At 38.6% G+C, this 23,830-nt stretch overlaps 1 protein-coding gene across 3 annotated transcripts in view; it reads left to right on the forward strand.

Moving 5' to 3' along the window:
• Positions 1-23,830, forward strand: part of LOC126248344 (Bardet-Biedl syndrome 2 protein homolog) — a 173,837-nt gene that overhangs the window by 87,089 nt on the left and 62,918 nt on the right. For all 3 annotated transcript variants that reach the window (XR_007545462.1, XR_007545463.1, XM_049949253.1), the window contains 3 exons: positions 7,617-7,799; positions 19,695-19,917; positions 21,279-21,487. Coding sequence is in view for 1 of the 3 variants with exons in the window: in XM_049949253.1 (XP_049805210.1) it covers positions 7,617-7,799; positions 19,695-19,917; positions 21,279-21,487 (615 nt within the window). In the remaining 2 variants the exon portion in view is untranslated. The remainder of the gene's footprint in view (positions 1-7,616; positions 7,800-19,694; positions 19,918-21,278; positions 21,488-23,830) is intronic.

A 23,830-nucleotide genomic window follows, 5' to 3' on the forward strand; every position in this document is an offset into this window, starting at 1 on the left:
GATTCCCATAGTGAAGCACTGGCTCTGCCACCAGCACAAGGATTGGTACTGACAAGGCATACATGCCCTTGTTTCGCGCTGGAGGAAGGCCATAGAACAGGGTGGAGATTATGTGGAAAAATAGGGTGTGTAGATAAAACACCATTCTCTTGTGTGTGTAATTCCCATTATGTTCAATAAAGTATTGTTGAAGAAAAAAAAAATGCAGTGCATTACTTTCTGGGCAACCCTTGTAAATCATAAAATTATGTACAGGGTGTTCATAATTAGTTACAGTTTCAAAACGTTGTAGAAAGAAAACCACTACTTAGAATGATGTCAGATTTAAACAGCATATTATTAATACAGGGCAAACATCAAAAAACAAGTATTTGACCACTAGATGACACTGTAAGCATCAGTATATTCGTACCAACAGATGTGCAGCATGCGGCTGTTCCTCAGTTTGCATCTGAAATGCCTAACATGGCTGTCTCCATGAAGGATTACATGCTGATGGTACAGTTATTTTACAAGAATGGGGACTGTGTGCCAGTAACCCTTCAGTAGTTCCAGATACTCAAGGTATGAAAAAAGCATTGGTACAGTGCCTGCAGAGGATCTGGAGAAAATGATTACAAAATTGGAAAACATAAGGTCTTTTTGTACTACAACGTGACAGAGGGAGGAAGGCATTGATCCAACTTCTGTCTAATATGTCGTCACAACGTTGCAGGAGGGGTTGAGTGGTGGTGTGCAAACATGCAGATCGTGGGGAATTGTCTGAACATTGGGCATGCCTGGGAAGCACGGTGCATTAAATCCTACGAAACATCCTGCATTGCTAGCCATACAAAATTTCCCATGTTCTGGAGTTGCCTCTTGCTGACCTGCCATCAACAGAAACATTCACTCTGAAATTTATTGCTCACATGGAAGTGGACAAGAATGACCATGGAATGTTGTGTGGACAGACAAAGCCCATTTCCATGTCAAAGGACATGTCAATACACAGAACTCCAGAATACTGACAACAGAAAATCCACTTGCATATTGACCGCTACCACTTCATTCTGAAAAGATGACTGTGTTGACGGCATTGTTTTGAGAAGATGAGTCTTGATGGTTTTGTTACTTGTACTGTCACTGGTAAATGCTATGAGAGTCTTTTGTGCACCAATGTCATTTCAACCCTTCAACAGCATGGATGTGTGGGGAGGATCATTTTTGTACAAGACAGTGATCCTCTGCAAATTGCACAGTCAGTTTTTCAAAAATACTAGAATTATCAGTCGTCATTTTCTTACAGCCTGGCTGTCCAGATCATGTGATCTTAATCTGTGTGTCTTTTGGCTGTGGGGTTATATCAAAGATGGGCTCAGTGCTGCAATTAGGAACGTAGCTGAATTGAAGACACACATTGTTGAACACATTCTGAACATGTTTCAAGGGGGTGAGCTGTGCGGATTTTGTTGCCTGTACCATCATTGGTAAATGCTATGAGAGTCTCTTGTGCACCAAAGTCATTTCAACCCTTCAACAGTGTGAATGTGTGCGCAGATCATTTTTATACAAGATGGCAGTCCTCTGCACATTGCACAATCATCATTTTGAAACTGCTAGAATTATCAGTCATCATTTCCCTACAGCCTGGCCGTCCAGATCACCTGAGCTTTTCCTGCATGACTTTTGGCTGTGGGATTATCTGAAAGATGTGCTCAGTGCTGCAATTAGGAATGTAGCTGAATTCAAGGCTCACATTGTGTAACGCATTCTGAACATGACCCCGGAGACACTAATCTGTTGTGAGACATGCTGTTTCTCGACTTCAACTTGTGGCAGAAAATAGTGGACAGCATGTTGAACATGTCTTCTGTCAGTCTCACGACAATTAGAAACTGATGTCATTTTGCTTTTTTTGCTGTTTGTGGCCTCTGTACACTTAAAAGCCGATTTTCTCATCTGACGCGGTCCTACCTGTCCTTGGTGGATGAGATTGTCTTGCCAACAGTGCCATAAATGTTGAGTGCTGTACCTGTGCAGTCATTCACACTGAATAGTATGGATGATGTAATGTGCAACTCAAACCATAGCCATCATATTGCAATCCTCCTGTCATTTATAGCTGACCCCATTTATGTTAAGACGTTTACAGTGCCATCTGTTGGTAAAATGTTTGGTAAATTTTTTCTTCCTTGATGTCCCCCCCCCCCCCCCCCTGCACAACATTAATATGCTGCTCAAATCTGACATCATTCTGAGTAGTAGTTCTCTTGCTACAGCGTTTTCAAACTGGAACTTTAATTATGGACATCCTGTATATGTTATATTTTTGTGCTAGTAAATCATTTCCCTTTATATTTTGTGTATTATGTGCTGTGGTATTGTGTCAGGTTTTGTAAGGGACATTGAGGCTAAAACATAAGAAGACATAGACTGTGCACCAGACTCTTGCTTCAGTTGTTGTTCTTGTTGTTGTTATAACTGTGGAAGAAGATATATATGCTGCAACTCATTGATACTGCAAAAATGCAGTGATGAAACATACTAAATTTTGATACCCATCTCATAAAATCTTGTTTATATAATGCTGTTATGTAGAAACATATGTATCAACTCACATTCATATCTGAAAAAGGTATTTCACTTTTGTCACTTTCAGAATAAATACAACATATCCTACTAAACCTTGTGTTGAATGTGAGGGGATTTCTATTTTTATGGATAGTGAATACTGCTGCATTCCTATATAATTTCTCCTTATTGTGCGGATACTGATTGGTACTGTGAGAGTATATCTAAATATTAAAACATATTTTAAAGTTATAAATTTGTGAAAGTTTGTCATACTGTGTAGTGTGTTCAAAAAGTATGTAAGTTAAGTCATCCCACATTAAGTCCACTGCACAACAAGAATGGTGTATTGTGAGAAAAAAGTGAATGTTCCAGATTTTTTGCAGACACATACTGCTGTGGTATAGGTAACAGGTGTATAGCCATGTGAGAGTTGAATGGTATGGGAAGTGGAAACTTACTCCAAAGTTGAAGTACACCACGCAGAACAATTCTTGTAGGCAAAACATTCAAATTGCACACAGATCACCATGAAATTATAGTAATATGTGGACCAAATGCAATTTCACATCCAGCCATCATGAAATGGTGCCAAGATTTTGTTCAAGATGGCACAAATGTGGTTGATACTGATTGGGGAATCCAGCTCTTGCACCATGTGATCGATCATTTTAACAAGCTGAAAGAATATCTTTGAGCAGGGGTGGGGGGAAGATTTTCCGATGATGTTATTATATGGTTTTGTGACATTTTGTTAAATGAAAAACACGGGCTCTTTTCACATTCATTAGTATCAGTACAATAGTGATTATTTGCTTCTATTCAATATTCTAGACAGTTCGTATATCAGAGGTCAGCACCTACATTACAAATGTTTTGACTGAGTGGTAACACTTTTACGGTGCACTTTCACTGTCTAATTCTGTCTGACGAACCACATTAAATACAAAATGAGATTTTCACACTGCAGGGGAGTGTGTGATGATATGAAACTTCCTGGCAGATTAAAACTGTGTGCCAGACTGAGACTCAAACTCAGGACCTTTGCCCGCAGAAGAGCTTCTGTGAAGTTTGGAAGTTAGGAGACGAGGTAAGGCAGAATTGAAGCTGTGAGGATGGGTCGTGATTCGTGCTTGGGTAGCTCAGTTGGCAGAGCACTTACCAGTGAAAGGCAAAGGTCTCAAGTTCGAGTCTCGGTCTGGCACACAGTTTTAATCCGCCAAGAAGTTTCAATTTGAAATACGTTTTAGTTACAAGATATTTTCAGAAAGTAAGGGTACTATATATATATATATATATTTTAAAAAGTGTATTTGAAAAAATTACAGGATATTGTTGATACGCCTGTTGACTATTTTTCCACATAATCACCATCCTGTTCAGTGCATGTGGCCACCTGTGGCACAAGATTCTTTATGCCCACCTTGAAGAATTCTCCTACCAGCTCCTTTCCACACTTCAGAACCTCTTTCTGCTCTTGCTGCGTGGTTGAAAAATTAATTTCACTGATGTGTGCCTTCAGGGAGGTGAAAAGATGGGAATCTAAAGGTGCCAAGTTGGGGGAGTGCAGGATGGTGGTTCAAAACATCCCAGCCAAATGAGTCCAAGTCTTGGTGACTAAGGTTGTATGTGAGGACAGCTGTTGCCATGCGTCAAGCACACTACTCGTCAGCATTCCCCTCCTTTTGTGTTAAATACCCCTTTTGAGTTTGTTCAGGTCTCATAATATTGTTGTGCATTATGGTCTCCCTCTGAGGCAAAAATTCAACCAAAATGATGCTTTTTCAGTACCAAACCACTGCTGAAATGTCATATGGGTAATTTGTGTGAAGCCACTGTAATGACTGTCTTTTTGTGTCAGGCATGTAGTGAGCCACCCATGTTTCATCTGCAGACACAATAGAGCTCAGAAAATCCTCAACCTTCAATTCAAGTCACTCAAGAAACTTGAGGGCGCAACTGATCGGATTTTTCTTGTGTTTCTCTGTCTGCTGTTTTGGGACACATCTCATGCACAGTTTCTGACCCCACATTTCTGTGAGTGTCTCGTATAAGAGAGTTCTGGAGAATTGTGGAAACATCACAGAAATTTCATCCTCTGTCAATTGGTGATCTTCATGAACAGTTTTCTCACTTATTTGCACCAACTTATCAGTCAAAATAGGTCTTCTACTCCTCTGTTTGTCATGAACATTTTTCCTGCATCCACCAAACTCCCTACACCACGTAAACATACTCATTCTGTTCATAACACCTTCATCATAAACCATCTTGATTGGTGAAAAAGTTTGGTAGGTGTTATTCCTTTTGCAAATAGGAAGCGAATCACAGCATGTGGACCACATGTGGTGGGATTTCTTGTCAACACCTTTCACACATCTGGACACTACAATGTGCGTTTATGTAATACTATGTTCATATGATTCTCACTGTGGTCAGGGAATCCCCCTATACTGCTCAGTGTTGCCAACCCTTAAAAAAACTGCAGCTTTTTATGATCACAGTACACTTACTTTCTAAATATGCCTTGTACACAGTGACTGCACATTGTAGCTGTTCACTTTGTATAACTTACTACATGATTTTTACAATTTAGCGGCTAACTGCAGACTGACATACTTCACTACAAATTAATGCATACTCATCCATGATTCACCAGGAAGTTTACATTTAAATGGCTAACCATGGGATGACTGAACTCAGCCAGTGACACAGATATGTTCACAGTTTAGCTGTTAGGTGCTGATTGACTGAAGCATTATCCTGCACACTTACTTACAGATGCATGTAAGGCTAAAATAAAAAATTTGTTATATTTGTAATAGTAACATAAAAGAGCAATATCACACAAAATAATGACAACCAAACGAGTAAGTCTGTGTAACTCTAATCTATATTGCAAAAAAAAAAAGATACTATTTTATGTCAATAATTTCTACTTTCACAGGAATTACCAGAACTGGGCAAAAGGTGATAAAAACTGAGATTTTCCAAATTAAATCATTAGCAAACTAAGAATATCTTGTAGTAGCTATGAAACTATTGTTCAGAATTTTGGAAATAACCATCTATGTCAGTAAAACACTATTCCAGAACCTGTTGCCAGTTGCAGTGTATAGGCAACAAAAACGAGATTTTCAGTAATTCACATTAATTTCGACCAAATTTTAAAAAATTAACCTGCCATAATAATCATCTCATTAAGAGGTATAATTTTATCTTAAAAGTTTGACACAAATATTATAGTTAGAATCTGTGTGTGTGTCTTGATGCAGCATAACTGACGTTGCGCAAATACACGGACATAATTCATCCAGTAATTGAGAATAAGAGCACTTAGTGACTTCCAAAAAAGGTTAGACATAATTTCAAACCGTTTTGAAATTTTTTCTCACCAACACCCCCATAAAAATGATGAAAGGAAAAAAGTTTATCACCTATTACATTTTCATGCTCAGACTTCAGCATCACACACAACATTTTAATTTATTACTTCTTTATGACTACCTCTATTCACCATGCGATACGCAGACAATATACCACTGAACAAACCTTCTAAATTATATCATTGTATGGCACACAGTTCAGGAGATATGACGTTGTACATATTGAGAAATGTGAGACACTAGCTTTTGCTTAAAATAGAGCAAAAATTACCCAGTTTATATTTATCCATTGTTTCATAATGAGAGCACTAGCGACTGCCAACAAATTTCAAGCACTATTTCAAACCTTTCTTAAATTTTTTCCTCACTTACAAATGGTTCAAATGGCTCTGAGCACTATGGGACTCAACTGCTGAGGTCATTAGTCCCCTAGAACTTAGAACTAGTTAAACCTAACTAACCTAAGGACATCACAAACATCCATGCCCGAGGCAGGATTCGAACCTGCTACCGTAGCGGTCTTGCGGTTCCAGACTGCAGCGCCTTTAACCGCACGGCCACTTCGGCCGGCTCCTCACTTACATGTATAAATACAAACATTTCTCACATTAACTCATCTGTAAAGTAATCAGACATTTGAAGCTGTTTTATAAATGGAAAGTAAGTTCTTTACGGAATTTGGGGTTTACTGGTTATTTAAGATTCAAACCTTCTGGAACATGCGAACTTTGATTAAGAATGATTTTTGAAATAGGAAATTTTTGGAAAAAGTAAAATTTTTATGGCAAAGAGGAGAATGAGGGCTTTTAAGTGAGCTGTGTCAGTTTATAAACAAACAGCTATTTGCTCAGTAAAATATTCAGTTTCACATTTTCATTACAAATCTTCAATTATAGATATTTTACAAATCTTCAGTTATAGATATTTCATTATAAAAATTATTTCCAAGTAAGCTAACTATAATATTTCTGTTAGTGATTGAGAAATTGCACAGTAAATAATAAGTCTCACTGAAACCGGGCACGAATAAGAAATTATATATTCTATATAACTGACCTTTGCGTGTTCTCAATGAAACCGGATTAAATAAAGAAATAAAATAAAATACTGATGTAATGAGTGGTAGAAGAACAAATGTGATGGTTCTACCATGCTCTGTTACAAAGAAATTAAGTGATTGGTAGAACATTATGACCATTGTTCAGAGATATTTGGTGACTGTGTCACTTTGAGGTGTAGTGCAGCATTCAATAAAACATATTAGTCTTGCCATAATAATGCCTAACTTACTTTGTGAAGTCTTCTCATATCAGCTGGAGAAAATCTACAACACTTCATTTATAATAGTTTCTTTTAATGTAATGTATTGTCATACTTACTTTCACAGTGTCGTTCTTAATAGTTGCGGAGCAGTCAGTCTATTTCATGTAGAGTGCACAGCAGCCAGAAGTCACTTTGGCCATAGGGACACTATATGCAGCACATGAAAGCAACTCACTGCTCTGCAACTTCAATGGACATGAAGGTCTTCAATTAAGAACGAAACTGGTGACCAATGGAGATTAATAAGTCAATAATAGATTGCATTAAGAGACATTATTAAATTTATCAATGATGAATATCTGTCGGTAAGAATCTGCTCAGTTGTAGTATTCGTGGAGCATTGTTTTGTTACAGTTAATTGTTGGCTCTCGAGATTTTGATATCCGTGTCTTCAAGGAGGACAATATAATAAGTGAACATGCAGAACTTGAAGCAGTAACTGTGCTGACCCCTCTTAATGGAAGTGGATTTGGCTATGGATTGGGTAATGGCACTGTTGGTGTATATCAGAAACTTCAGAGGGTTTGGAGAGTTAAGGTAATAACTTTTGCAATGCAATTTAAATCACTTATGTACATGTTTGTGTTTAACTATAAGCTTCTTATTCTTTTTTATGGAATTTATAATTAAAATTTTCTTAATTGTGAATATTGTTTCTGATTTGTTCTTTCATTAATTCATTTTGGATTTATATCTAGTTACGGAAATAAAAAGATGGCATACAAAATTAAGTATGAAAAGATCGAGGAAATTTTATCCTGATGTGGAGCATGTAAGTGCAGTTATGGGACCACAAGGAGAAAGTTAGAAAAGGAAAGCATGGGGCAGAATGTGGACCGTCCAGATTGGAAGAAAGAGATAAAGAAGTAAGGGAAGGTAACAATAGATGAACTAATAATGGAGTAGAAAATACTGGGGGAAGGTGAAACTAGACTGGGGGAGGAGAGTAGAAAGGGGCAGAAAGTGGAGAAAGGGGAAGAGATGTTGAAAGCAAGTGGAGAACAGTGGCCAGCAGAGACTTGAGGCCAGAGGGAATATGGGAATGAAGAATATGTTGCAGTTAAAGTACCTTACTCTGAGCAGTTAAGAAAAGCTTGTCTTGCGAGGGAGGATTCGAGTGGTGCGAGTTATGAAGGAGCCACAGAAGTCGACCACATTATTGTGTGTTATGTGTTTCACAATTGGATGCTCAGTTAGTAGGAACAGGAAAAATCATTTTATTTTATGGCTAATTTCAGTGTTATTTTTTTGCCAAGTTAAGTTTTTTTTCCAAGTTCAGTGTTATTTTTTTTTGCCAAGTTCAGTGTTAATTTTTTTGCCTGGTTTGGTACTATTTCTTTACCAGTTTCAGTGCAATTTTTTGTCAATTTGGGTGCTATTTTGTTATGCAGGAAATGGTCATTTTAATATGATACGTGAACCTCGTCAGTCTTGATGAAAAAAGATGGCAAAATGCAGTTTCAACATTTAGTAACTATCAGTTTTACAAATATTGGTAAACAGTCACCCTCAGATGTAAAACATTTTTTATAGGGGGAAAATGACCAATTTCAGGATATTTCTTAAAAATTGCAGATATCACATTATTTCGCTTAAAACCATCAATTTCACGTTATTTTTACGTGTTATCGTTTTTGTGAAATTTTATTGTCATTATTGTTTAGACCTTGACCACAGTTTGGCAGTTGTGATACATCCAGGGTGGTGGTATGCTTTTGGTCACATTCTTGAACAATGCTGAGCAGTGACTGCATCAAAATTTATAGATGATGTAGCTGCTTTCACAAATGCTCCTATCATTGTTGAGGTAGGAAATGCCAGTGGTAGATTTGGATTATGAGATGGAGGGAAGTTGCGAGTAGGATATACCTCTTGCCAGGAAACAGTTTGAGGCAGTCGAAACCCCTGCTGAGAATGTGATTCAATTGATCAAGTTAGTGTAGTATTGAGTAACAACAGGTGTGTTGCTTTGTAGCTGACCATCAGGTGTGCAAGGACTGTTGTACGAGGCTTGGGACAGCTCTTCCTGAACAAAATGGAACAAGTTTGTTAGGCTATTTTCATTCTGTGAACTCCTCAGAAAGGATGAGATCCTGCAACACATCCTTTGTTCCTGCAACCCCCTTGCCTCAATCTCCACTGGTCCCTGTCCTCTACCTGCCTCCACCAACTCTCTTCTGTTGCCACCCAATCCAGCCACCTACTCAAACACCAGCCTCACAATCACAGAACTACTACTCCACTCCACACTAGCTTTGCCATTGTAGTTTTCCCTTATCCCTTTCTCTCTTTCTCCTACTCTGGAATCTCCACCTGCCTCAACTACTACTTGTAATAGCTGAAAATATTAATCTTGATAATACATTAGAGCCAATGGAGTGCCATAACTGAAGGACACCACCACCACGTATGTGCCACAGCTGCAAGCCTTGTAGTCTTACTCATAGGTAGGACATAAGGAGCAACATGGCAATGCATCACTTCAATTTTTTCTTGGTATTATAACCGTTACTGTTGATGTGATTACACTTGGATTCTCCCATGATAACCTTTGCTAAACATGGACATTGGCTATGGATTTTATTTAACGGGATTGTGTATTTGGTGGTGGTGCTGCTGCTACTACTACTACTACTACTACTACTACTACTACTGATTTTTCTTCAGGTCATGAGTTGGGCAGTGTCATTAGTGTGTCATACTATTCCAAATACTATATGTTGACCTTTGTAAGTTCTAATCTTGTACTACTGTGTTCACAATATAGTACTAGTGTTCTGTAAATGCTTACCTATTAGAGACAAAACTTGACAATGTGTTGGTGTCTACTTTTCGCCCTGGTGGCTGTAACTTGTAATGGATCTGGTAATTTTAGAACTTCTTTAGCAACAGGAAAATCACTACCATCCATAACTGATGCTGCAACAGCAACACATGGTCACAGCAGGAGAAGCACAAGGCTCTATGAGAAACACTTTATCAGTAGGAAACTGAACAGCTGAATTCCCTGCTGAACTAGTTCCTACAGCATCATCAATGGACATCATTGTCTTTGCAGTTTCACGGCAACCATTGTGCTTCCTCACTTGCACTTTGCAGTTGACCATTCATTGTGGGATTAAGGGTGCATAGTGTACCAAAATCATTTTCACTCTTTCTAATCTATCTGTGGATGGTACAAGAGAAGACTATTGACGCCCATCTGTATCAGCCCAAATTTCTATAATTTCACCAGTGTTGTCATTGTGTGAGATATATGATGAGCACGGGACATGAGGATGAAGTATAGGCTCAAAATAGTTGTTAATTATTAAAATAAATTTACAGCAGTTTTGATAAAGTTACAGGAATGAATGATAAACTACGCAACTAATTATTAACCCATAAACACAAGTTACCATGATCAAAGGCAATAAACAAATAGCACACGAACATGACAATGACCTTGTTCTGTGCCCATTTTTTGTGTGATGGAGCACGTATCTTTTCTCTGGTGGAGGTGGAATATACAAGAATACAACAATATTTGTTTGCGTCAAACGAATGTATGTTTCTCATATGAACTGTAGACTACAGCATCCAACTTTTCCCAGGTGTGACTCTTCCTGCAATGGAGTGTGTTTGCAATTGTGTACACTGCATCACATAATTTTCATCTTACACCCTTCACAATCTCTCAAAAAAACAGCTTCGTTAGAAGTCATCTCATTCCAACAATTGGTCATACTCAGTGACAGCTAGCCATACATGCCTGTACACCTCAGCATGAGAGAATAAGTCAATGAGGAAAGCGTGACTGCAGCACCACCGTTCTCAGGCTCGTCAGACTTCAGTGGTGAGGAAGGAAGCTTGTATAGCACTGATGTAACAGTCGCACCTTGGTTTCTGATGTATGCAACCCTCAACATCAGTCTCATACTCAATCCGTTTCTAATTTCTAGTAGTTACATGCATGCCATTTACAGATGACTGATTATAACAGTGACTTTGTGTGTGTGTGTGTGTGGGGGGGGGGGGGGGGCACCTGGCCTCCATACGTTGGTTGGGAGGTGGAAGGGTTATGAATGCACACACTTTTGTTAGGTCAGTAAAGAATGAATATAACATGGCTGACAACGAACACTGAGAACTAGGATAACAGAAATACTAGGTATGAGGGTGAACTAAAGCTTTTAATTACATATGTGCCAATATTGGGATCCTCACTACTAATGACTGAAAGAGTTTGTCATTTTTGGGTAACTATTCAAAAAGTAGGTGTGATAAGTAAGAAAATTTCAACCATGTGTGTGGAAATCATTTGTTACTAAATATCTAGGAGTGATAAAATAGTCAAATGTTAAAAACTATTAGCCTAATTGGCTGCCTTTATGACTGAAAAACGTGTAATGAAGGAGACATACAAAAGCAAAATGAAGATTATGGAAATGAGTTAATTGAAGTCAGTTAATCTAATCTTCAGCATTTTTCTGTAGCACCACATATCTAAAACTTCTATTCTCTTCTTATCTTCACTGTTTACCAACGACATTTTGCTTCCACATAAGGCTATACTCCAAGTAAATACGTCCAAAAGCACCTCTTGATGCTTAAATTTGCGTTACATATTGATATTTTCCTTACTATTGCAAGTCTAAATTTAATGTCCTCTTTATTTCTGTCATCAGTTATTTTGCTGCCTGAATATCAAAACTAGCCTAGTTTTAGTCTCTCATTTCCTAATCTTAATTCACTCAGCAACACCTACCCTTGTTATACTTGTGTCGAAGTTCATTTTATGATCTCTTCACAAGACACTATGCATTCCATTCAACTGATCTTCCAAGCTCCTTTGCCATTGATCACAGATCTACCAAGTCATTGATAAACATTAATTTTGTTAAATTTCTTTGTGCCTGCACGTGAATTTATTTTCCAGTTTCCCCTTATCTGGCTTTATTGCTTGATCTATGTACAGATTGAATAACAGAGGTGACAGGCTAAGCGCTGTCTCTGGCCCCCTCAACTTCAGCAACACTGTCCTTTCATGTCCCCCTTCTCTGACAACTGCTGCTGGTTTCTTTACAAGTTACAGATAACATTTGGCTTCCTGTGTTTTACCTCTGCTGGCTTCATAACTTCAAAAAAGTATATTCTAGTAACCTGTCCCGGTAGATGTGCATGTTAGCATGCCGCTTTAGGGAATCAACCGGGCAGATTAATTGAAGAGGGCTGGTGTGCTGGCCAGCCTGGATGCGTTTTGTAAGTAGTTTACCACATACAATGAGGTGAATACTAGGCAGGTACCCGAGCCTGGCAATTTGCTAAACATGACAAAATGTCCACACTCTTTCCCAAGGATAACATTACACACATGGGGTACATACATTCCCTCTCTGGGGAAGGAGGGAGGGAGGAATGTCATGGGATGACAATAGGAAGGGCACACAGTCTCATCTTAAGTTAATCATGCCAAATCCAATATTACACATGCTAACCACACCTTGTAGTCAACATCATCAGAAGCTGTTACTAAATCTATAAATGCTGCAAAATACTAACGCGAATTCTCTACAGACGAATGGAAAAACTGGTAGAAGCCGACCTCGGGGAAGATCAGTTTGGATTCCGTAGAAATGTTGGAACACGTGAGGCAATACTGACCCTACGACTTATCTTAGAAGAAAGATTAAGGAAAGGCAAACCTACGTTTCTAGCATTTGTAGACTTAGAGATAGCTTTTTACAATGTTGACTGGAATACTCTCTTTCAAATTCTGAAGGTGGTAGGGGTAAAATACAGGGAGCGAAAAGCTATTTACAATTTGTACAGAAACCAGATGACAGTTATAAGAGTCGAGGGACATGAAAGAGAAGCAGTGGTTGGGAAGGGAGTGAGACAGGGTTGTAGCCTCTCCCCGATGTTATTCAATCTGTATATTGAGCAAGCAGTAAAGGAAACGAAAGAAAAGTTCGGAGTAGGTATTAAAATCCATGGAGAAGAAATAAAAACTTTGAAGTTTGCTGATGACATTGTAATTCTGTCAGAGACAGCAAAGAACTTGGAAGAGCAGTTGAACGGAATGGACAGTGTCTTGAAAGGAGGGTATAAGATGAACATCAACAAAAGCAAAACTAGGATAATGGAATGTAGTCGAATTAAGTTGGGTGATGCTGCGGGAATTAGATTAGGAAATGAGACACTTAAAGTAGTAAAGGAGTTTTGCTATTTGGGGAGAAAAATAACTGATGATGGTCGAAGTAGAGAGGATATAAAATGTAGACTGACAATGGCAAGGAAAGCATTTCTGAAGAAGAGAAATTTGTTAACATCAAGTTTAGGTATAAGTGTCAGGAAGTCGTCTCTGAAAGTATTTGTATGGAGTGTAGCCATGTATGGAAGTGAAACATGGACAATAAATAGTTTAGACAAGAAGAGAATAGAAGCTTTTGAAATGTGGTGCTACAGAAGAATGCTGAAGATCAAATGGGTAGATCACATAACTATTGAGGAGGTGTTGAATAGGATTGGGGAGAAGAGAAGTTTGTGGCACAACTTGACTAGAAGAAGGGATCGGTTGGTAGGACATGTTCTGAGGCATCAAGGGATCACCAATTTAGTACTGGAGGGCAGCATGGAGGGTAAAAATCATAGAGGGAGACCAAGAGATGAATACACTAAGCAGATTCAGAAGGATGTAGGCTGCAGTAGGTACTGGGAGATGAAGAAGCTTGCACAGGATAAAGTTGCATGGAGAGCTGCATCAAACCAGTCTCAGGACTGAAGACCACAACAACAACAACAACAACAACAACAACAACAACAAATGCTGTACATATAGATTTTTCATTTGTATGGTCAGTATCACCTGACATATTTTTCCATTTCTCTAGATCACAAATTTATCTTCCATAGTAAGTTTTTATTATCGTGAAGATCATTCATATTACTATTTTGTAACTATGACTTACTAAACTGGTGGTTTGATAATACTCTAACCTTTCAGCACTTGCCTTTCTTGGTATTTAAAATTCCTCTTGAAGTCCGAGGGTGTTTCAGCTGTCCAGAATACCAGGTGGAGCAGTTTTGTCACAGTTGTTTCTCCCATGATTCTTAGTAATTTCCTTCTTTTAACTTTAGGTCTTTCAGTACTTTGCCAAATTCTTCTCATAGCATTGCATCCCAGATCTCTTTTTCATCCACTTCCTTTTCCTTTCTAATAATGTTGTCTACAAGGTTTGGTCCTTTGTGTAGCAGTTCTAAATATTCCTTACACCTTTCAATCTTCCCTTCACAAGTTAGTGCAGGCTTGTCATCTGAGATCCTGATATTGATGCAGCTGCTTCTCTTTTCTCCAAAGGTTTATTTTTGATGTTCCACTACATGGCACCTATGTTTTCCTCATTCATGTATGCTTCTACAGCTCGGCATTTTTCTTCTGGCCATTCCTGCTTCGCTTTTTTTAACTTCAGTCTTTGCACCTTTGTATTCATTTCGTTTTGCCTGCATCATTTGCGCATTTTTGTATTTTTTCCTTCCATCAATTACATACAATATCATGTGCATTATCAGAGTGTTACTATTGGACCTTGATTTTTTCCCCGGGCTGTTCCTCTGCTATATTCACTATTTTCCTCTCTTTGCTATCACTTCATCTTCTGTTACATTTCTTTTGTCTACTTCAGACAGTCATTACCATAGGCTCTCTTTGAAATGCTGGCCAGAGTGGTTCAAATGGCTCTGAGCACTATGGGACTTAACTGCTGTGGTCACCAGTCCCCTAGAACTCAGAACTACTTAAACCTAACTAACCTAAGGACATCACACACATCCATACCCGAGGCAGGATTCGAACCTGCGACCGTAGCGGTCGCGCAGCTCCAGACTGTAGCGTCTAGAACCGCTCGGCCACTCCGGCCAGGTGGTTCTAGACGCTTCAGTCTGGAACCGCGTGGCCGCTATGGTCGCAGGCTCGAATCCTGCCTCGGGCATGGATGTGTGTGGTGTCCTTGGGTTAGTTAGGTTCAAGTAGTTCTAAGTTCTAGGGGACTGATGACCTCAGATGTTAAGTCCCATAGTGCTCAGAGCCATTTGAACCATTTCTCTTTGAATTTCTCGAAACTTTCTGGTTGATTCAACATATCTAGGTGCTCTTTCCTTAATATCCAACCATCCTGCAATTTATTCAACTTTAATCTGCAATACATAACTAATAAGTTATGGCCAGAGTCCCCATGCGCTCCTGGAAATTTTTTGCAGTTCAGAATCATGCTTTTATATCTGTCTTATGATTATGTATTGTATGTTTAACTGTCTCTACCATGTACAATAACTTCTTCCATGATTCCTAAAGCATGTGTTAGCAGTGAATAAATTGTATTCTGCAGCCTTCTACTGAACACCTTCCCATTTCATTCCATTCTGTCAGTCCATGTCCTACTATTTTTTCTGCATCTACATCTACTTGATTACTCTGCTATTCACAATAAAGTGCCTGACACAGGGTTCAGTGAACCACTTTCAAGCTCTCTCTGTACTGTTCCACTCTCGAACGGCACGCGGGAAAAACGAGCACTTAAATTTTTCTGTGCGAGCCCTGATTTCTCTTATTTTATCGTGATGATAATTTCTGCCTGTGTAGGTGGGTGCCAACAGAATGTTTTCGCAATCGGAGGTGAAAAGTGGTGGTCGAAATTTCATGAGAAAATCCTGTCGCAACGAAAAACGCCTTTGTTTTAATGATTGCCACTCCAATTCACATATCATGTCTGTGACACTATCTCCCCTATTTCGTGATAATACAAAACGAGCTGCCCTCCTTTGTACTTTTTCGAAGTCATCCGTCAGCCCCACCTGATGCGGATCCCACACCGCACTGCAATACTCCAGAACAGGGCGGACAAGCATGGTGTAAGCAGTCTCTTTAGTAGACCTGTTGCACCTTCTAAGTGTTCTGCCAGTGAATCGCAGTTTTTGGTTTGCTTTACCCACAATATTATCTATGTGATCGTTCAAATTTAGGTTATTTGTAATTGTAATCCCTAAGTATTTAGTTGAGTTTAGAGCCTTCAGATTTGTGTGACTTATCGCGTAATCAAAATTTAGCTAATTTCTTTTAGTACTCATGTGAATAACTTCACACTTTTCCTTATTCAGGGTCAATTGCCACTTTTCACACCATACAGATATCTTATCTAAATCATTTTGCAAGTTGTTTTCCTCATCTGATGACTTTACAAGATGGTAAATGACAGCATCGTCTGCAAAAAGTGTAAGACGGCTACTCAGATTGTCTCCTATGTCGTTAATATAGATCAGGAACAATAGAGGGCCCATAACACTTCCTTGGGGAACACCGGATATTACTTCTGTTTTACTCGATGACTTTCCATCTATTACTACGAACTGTGACCTTTCTGACCGGAAATAACGAATCCAGTCACACAACTGAGGCGATACTCCGTAGGCATGCAGTTTGGTTAGAAGACGCTTGTGAGGAACGGTGTCGAAAGCCTTCTGGAAATCTAAAAATATGGAATCAATTTGACATCCCCTGTCAATAGCACTTATTACTTCATGAGTATAGAGAGCTAGTTGTGTTTCACAAGAATGATATTTTCTGAAACCATGCTGACTATGTTTCAATACTGAGTTACTTCATAATGTCCGAATACAATATATGTTCCAAAACCCTACTGCAAATCGACGTTAGTGATATGGGCCTGTAATTCCTATTTGATTTTCTACTCTTGAACTCCAGTCATGCATCATAGCTAATTTTTCATTTTCCATAATTTAGACAATAATATATTTATCTGATTTGGTGCAGTTTCTTCACTATCTTCAGATCCAGTAGGCAAGCATACTGTATTTACCTGAGTATGAGAAGGCACTTTGAGGAAAATTTTATTTCTAATATATTTTGATTAATGAAAATTACAGACTGTTTTATTGATATAAAAAGTAATCATTGTACCTGTTCTAAACTTATGCCATGTCTACATTTTGATAATACAGTGAGAAATAAAATATGCAAAAAAGAATAGTTTACATTGATTTATATCATCATGATCATCACCACCACTGTACTTGGGATGATAGTTTCACTAGCCAATGAAAGGTGAGAAAAGAGGCAATTTATTTCTATATATGAGCAACAATGAAATGGTTGTCACATTTATGTGGCTGTTACAATTTCCAAGGTTGTGGTTATAGCGGGACCTGAGAACACAGCTGTTTTTTGAATACGTAATGGATTTCACATCCATATTGATGTGAGAATGTGACAGTATTCCTTTGTCTTTTGCTTCCAAACATGTCGTCTGCTAATTTCTCTCTCATTGGCTGTGTAGAACCAGCAGCTGACACACCCTCTTTTGTTCCATCATACCTCACAGCAAGCTTTGTCAACATTGCTGCATGAAACACGTGTGACACTGGCCTCTATGTAGACTTTTACTGTCTCCTGCCGAAATGTATACTGTTGTTGAATATTTGTCCAATTTTAAAGTAACTTTGATACTGCCTACAATTGGGTTAAGGCAGCTGCATTTTAAATGTGACAGGTGTTCATAAAAAGACAAGGTACGCAGGTAACATACCCTGGTTGGTAGCACAATGAGGTTTGCTGTCCTCTCGCCATCCTCCTCCCCCCCCCCCCCCCCCTCACACACACACACACACACACACACACACACACACACACACACACACATATCCTAGTCCACAGCCAGGCTGATGTCACTGTTCTCCTTTTTTGAACTCTTCCAAATTCTTCAGAATCAACCTGCCTCTGACCTCAATGGCAAAAGCTTCATCTTTAAATGTAAGATGACCCTTATATTAATATGTTACACAACACAAAAATATTGATCCCAGCAGCAATAGTTTAATCTTTGAATATAAGATGACCCTGTATTTTTCGAATGACAAATATGGGAAAAGAACAATTTCTTACAATTATATTGCTGTTGTGGGTTGTGGCTCTGTGTATATTTTGGTTATGAAATCCATTCACTGCACTATTCACAGTACTTAACCTGCATTATTAGACCTACTCCTGCATAACATCTGTTTGATTCAATCTTAATAATCCTGTATTTTCTGACCAAATATCTTGTTCTCTCTACCACCATGCTTCATTAATTCCCTCTGTATCTAACTTCCACATATATATTTCTGTTTCAAATTCTCTAACCTTCCTACACGATTAAGGGATTCTATCAGTCCAATGCTAGATTTGATTTTTTGACAGCATCCTCCTTACTAGTCACCACTCGTGATCCAAGTGGTGAACTGTTTTATCTCCAGAATATTTTACCTGGTACAGCTTTGGGAAAAATATTGACTGTAGTTTACTCATGCTTCCAGCTGTGCTGCAGTGTCAACATAAAATGACCCTGTTGGCTGTTGCTACAAGGCCAAATCAGTCATCCAGACTGTTGCTCCTGGAAGTACCGAAAAGGCTGTTACCCCCTCTTTGGGAATCATATGTTATGTGGCCTCTTGACAAATACCATTCTGATGTGGTTGCACATATCATACTCCACAACAGTGAGGTCCACACTTGGTGGGCTATGGGAAGGGGCGAGGCACCTATTATTTGTTTTTATTTTATTTTAATTTTAAGTGACATTTAAAATGTGACATATCTTCTCAAAGACCTCATGGAGTGTATACTACTACTTCCTTAGTAATTTGAAATTGCTGCTAGGAAATTACTAGGATTACTCTGTTTCGAGTGTGCCTGGGTTCTTGTAGATTGTCGCTGTTTCAAGGAAAACAATCAGTATCATTATTCAGTCATGACTATTCAGAAAGTATAAGAAAGTCTTGTATTGTACTCATTGTGGTGTTCAGTTGCTGCCAGTTAGGGAGTTCAATTGGAAGCATTTATTGCAACAATGTTTGTAGTTTCAAAATAAGTAAGACCCATCAGCAGTTGAATGTAACACTTGATTTGTCTCCTGTGGTGGCTATGAATTTTAATTTGCTCAATAAATTTAGAAATAAAATAAATTTACTTCAAGTTAAAAGACAGCCATTATATAAAAAAAGTCGTTTCTTGGTGGAAGGAAGGAAAATTGAATGCCTTCAACATATTCAAAACCAGTATGACCAGGGATTTAGAATCCACTCTTTCCAAATGTGACTCCACTGCCTTAATCACTTTACAGTGTGATTCAGTATCTAACGTAGTTTCGTGTTAGAAGGATTTGAAATCTGATTTTTCCATATGCGAGTCCAGTGCCTCATCCACTGCGCTATCTTGATCTGTCCTTTACAAGGCAGTATATCTTTGAGTGTTCACTAATTGATGTACTTTCTCAGACTGTCATTATGCCTTTATAAACATCATGTTTTCTTTACTGTAGTTGTGCATTTGTATTTCAGTAATATTTGTTTTGATGGAAATGCTGTTAGAATATTGATAACAAATTATGTTTTTCACAGTCAAAAAGTCGTGCTGTTATCATCTATAGCTTTGATGTGGATGGTGATGGTATGGAAGAACTGATAACTGGTTGGACAAATGGGAAGGTGGATGCCAGAAATAGCAGAACAGGTGAAGTCATCTTCAAGGATACATTGCCTCATTCTATAGCAGGGATTGTAGAAGGTGATTATCGACTTGTTGGAAAGAATGACCTCCTTGTTTGCACTGTTGAGGGAGAAGGTAAGAGCTTTCAGTCAACCATTTTAATTTTGAATTTGTATGCCTAATTTTAGTTACTCATGTAATACGAATGTAGTCAACCTTTTTATCTGCCGCGCACTTTTGCATCTCTGAACATAGTAAAATCTTCTAACTGCCCACTAGTTCCACCATAATTATGATTTATAAAGTAGGGAAGTAAATTTTCCTTGTAAAATTTATAAAGCGGAGTTACACCAAGTTAAAGCAAGTAATAATAATTATTTAGCAAATACTTTGTCAAAATTTTAAGAAAACCCAGTGAAAATGTTTTTAAGATACTTACTGCCGTCTATGAAAACTGTAACGTCCACTAGTGGGTGGTATGGACCAGGTTGACTCTCACTGATGTAATATTTCCTGTACCTTTGGACAAAAATATCGGGCTACATTATATCAAGGTATCACTAAGGTGAGGGAGGGAGAGAATTGTTTCTTTTAAAAGAAAATTGATTCATGTTAAGACCCACAGTCCCACATTTCCTCTGGATTTGCATTCTTCAGGAGTATAGTGTGTAGAGTGGAGAGAGAGAGAGGGAGGGAGAGAGAGAGAGAGAGAGAGAGAGAGAGAGAGAGAGAGAGAGAGAGAGAGAGAGAGAGAGTTGTTTCAACCTGTACATCATCAGCAAAAAGCTTGTTTCATTAGAGGTAAAAAAATGCAATTTATCATGATCTGAATTCTAAATTTGAGTGCTGCAAAACTATAGATATGCACAAATTTTGAAGTTGTTTGCTTCCGAGGCACATATACTCACCTTTGTTTCTATTGAAATAATTAATCAGCAAACAAGCTACCTGTTCTTTCTGCCAATAGAACAATGCAGATTGGCCTTTTCTGTGGCATCTGTGTGCAGATTTCTTCCAAATTGTGAATATCTTGGAACTTCCTGGCAGATTAAAACTGTGTGCCAGATGGGGACTCAAACCCAGTACCTTGCTTTCACAGGCAGTGTTCCTACAAACTGATCTGCATTGTAAGTGAGAGGTACTGGGAGAAAACAAAGCCGCGAGGGCAGGTTGACAGTCATGCCTGAATAGCTCATTTGGTACGAGTATTGCCCACAAAAGGTGAGGTTATAGGTTTGAGTTACAATTTGACACACAACTTTAATCTAACAGGAAGTTTCAAAAAACAAGCACACACTCAGCTATAAGGTGAAAAATACATTCTGGTATTAATATCTTGATCTAACACTTGCTGATACTTTGCAAAATGTAATTGATTGTGTACTGTTAGAGATAAGATTCATCAGGTAGATGTATATTTCAAAATTGCATCTGATAAAATTTGTCATATATTAATTATTGTTATATGATGAATCTTAAGTATTTTTCTTATTCAGTGAGGGGCTACAAACAGGCAAAAATGATGGGAACAAGACCTGATGTGAATGTGGAACAGGAGACAGTCAGGGAATTGTTATCAAGGAAGCAGGCATTGCTTACAGAGCTTCGTATGTATGAAAGTAATGCACAGCTCTCTGGCATTGCACATAGTGATTATGCTGAAAGTATTGCTCAACAATTGCAGCAGCAAGCTGGTGTAATACCTGTGAGTGTTTTACTATAATATTTACATTTGAAAATGCAGATATTTCTTTGATAGTTTCATTATTAAAGTACTTCCTTTATTCTTGTTCACATAGGTATCTCCTTTCATCGATGATTGTTTGTTTTTTTTCTGCAAATGAGAACAGCTAGAGTATTTATTGTTGTGCTTATTGTTAGAGATCACATTTTGAGAAACAAAAAGATTACCATGAATATAGCAATTAGTCTGAATTGGGCAATCCCTGTAGAGTTGACAGAAAACATGCCACAATTACTCAGCAGTTCAAACTCCACCTCGCAAGCTTAGTTATCCAGAAGATGGTAAACCATAACAGAAGCATAATTTCAACTAAAGGTCAGTGTCACTGTGAATATGGCTTTAACCAATCAGAATCGGGAAGTTTAAGCTGTCCATTTCCATATTTTTGGAGCCCTGAAGAAAGACCTTCATGGCCGTTGATTTGCTTCGGATGTATGGGTGCATGCCTGAGTGGACGTATAGGTGCAAGCCTGGGTACAATAATGGTTCTGTAGGCAACCACAAACATTTTTCCATGAAGGTAGTGACTTCTTTGTCTCACAGTGTGATAAATTTATTAACATTATGGCAATAACTGGCAGTTTACTTACTTTTTTTCCATCTGTCTCATTTTCATTTAATCTATGTGAAATTTTATAAGAATACTTTGAGAAAAAAATAACACTTCAGCAAGTATTACATGAACACCTTACAATAATAACATAAGCAGTCCTTAAACAGTTGCAAACCTGTTTAATAAGTTGGCAAATGCTGCCATCAACTGCTATGGACGCAGCAAACGATAGCCGTCAATGCATAGATAAAACCGCCACAGTTAGTGTTTTGTTTGATTTGTTACTGATTTTGCTCATCAGGTGCAAATAGCTTGAAATATTCATTGCCCAGATGGTAACATGTTTAAGGTTTAAAGCTATACTGAACATTGTGTATAACCCATCACCAGCGTGGCGCAGTGGTTAGCACACTGGACTCGCATTCGGGAGGACGACGGTTCAATCCTGTCTCCGGCCATCCTAATTTAGGTTTTCCGTGATTTCCCTAAATCGCTTCAGGCAAATGCCGGGATGGTTCCTTTGAAAGGGCACGGCCGATTTCCTTCCCCATCCTTCCCTCACCCGAGCTTGCGCTCCGTCTCTAATGACCTGGTTGTCGACGGGACGTTAAACACTAATTTCCTCCTCCTCCTCCTCCATCACTAGCGATGTGGAAGTCGTAGGATACTCTTAGCAGTGCCAGTTGTGTTGACAGTTCGAGCGGCGCGGTCTATTGCCCAACAAATTTGTAGCAGTTCTGAAGTGAATGCTGTGAAGTGTTTCCTTCCATTTAGAAATCAAGATGATCTCACTAGGGCTTAAGTCAGGGAAGTGCAGTAGGTGGTATAGCACTTACCAGCCCCATCAGTCAAACAAATCAGTAACAGCTTGCACTGTATGTGGTTGAGCATTGTCCTGCAAAACAATGGTCAGGTCCTGCAGAAAGTGTCATCACTTCTGTCTCTAAGCTGGTCGTAGGTTGTGTTCCGAAAAAATGAACAGCATAGACACAGAAGTGATGACACTTTCTGCAGGACCTGACCATCATTTTGCAGGACAATGCTCAAGCACATACAGCGCAAGCTGTTACTGATTTGTTTGACTGATGGGCTGCTAAGTGCTATACCACACCTACTGCATTCCCCTGACTTATGCCCTCATGAGTTCAACTTAATTTCTAAACTGAAGGAACCACTTCACAGCATTTGCTTCAGAACTGCTACAAATTCGTTGGGCAACAGACTGCGCCACTCGAACTGTCAACACAACTGGCAATGCTATGAGTATCCTACGTCTTCCACATCGCTGGCAACAGGTTATACACAATGCTGGTGACTACTTTGAAGTCAGTAAAACTTTGAAACACGTATCTATTTTGTACGAGCTGTTAATAAATAGTTGCCACTATTAAAGTTCCAACCCTTGTACATATGTAGCCTTGATGTTAAGAAACTCAAGCAACACTGACATTGCTGTTTGGGAAGTTATGTATAGTTTTAGGATTTGCAAGGACAAATTAGTTAGTGATCTTACCGTAAACGATAAAGGAAGTGCTATCAGATGCCAATATCAGACTTCATATGCTTTTAGTGAGTACCTGTCTTCTGTTGGAAAAACCATCAATGACTTCTTCAACAATATAAAGTGTAGATATACGAGCATTCCAGGAAAAGAAGACTTACACTTGGCCCCAATGTCAGTGAGATAAAATACATAGTCAGTTCACTAAAAAATTCAAAATTAGTAGTCTATGATAAGCTGTTTATCAGCA

This window comes from Schistocerca nitens, chromosome 3 (assembly GCF_023898315.1).
Source record: "Schistocerca nitens isolate TAMUIC-IGC-003100 chromosome 3, iqSchNite1.1, whole genome shotgun sequence".
Classification (NCBI taxonomy): domain Eukaryota; kingdom Metazoa; phylum Arthropoda; class Insecta; order Orthoptera; family Acrididae; genus Schistocerca; species Schistocerca nitens.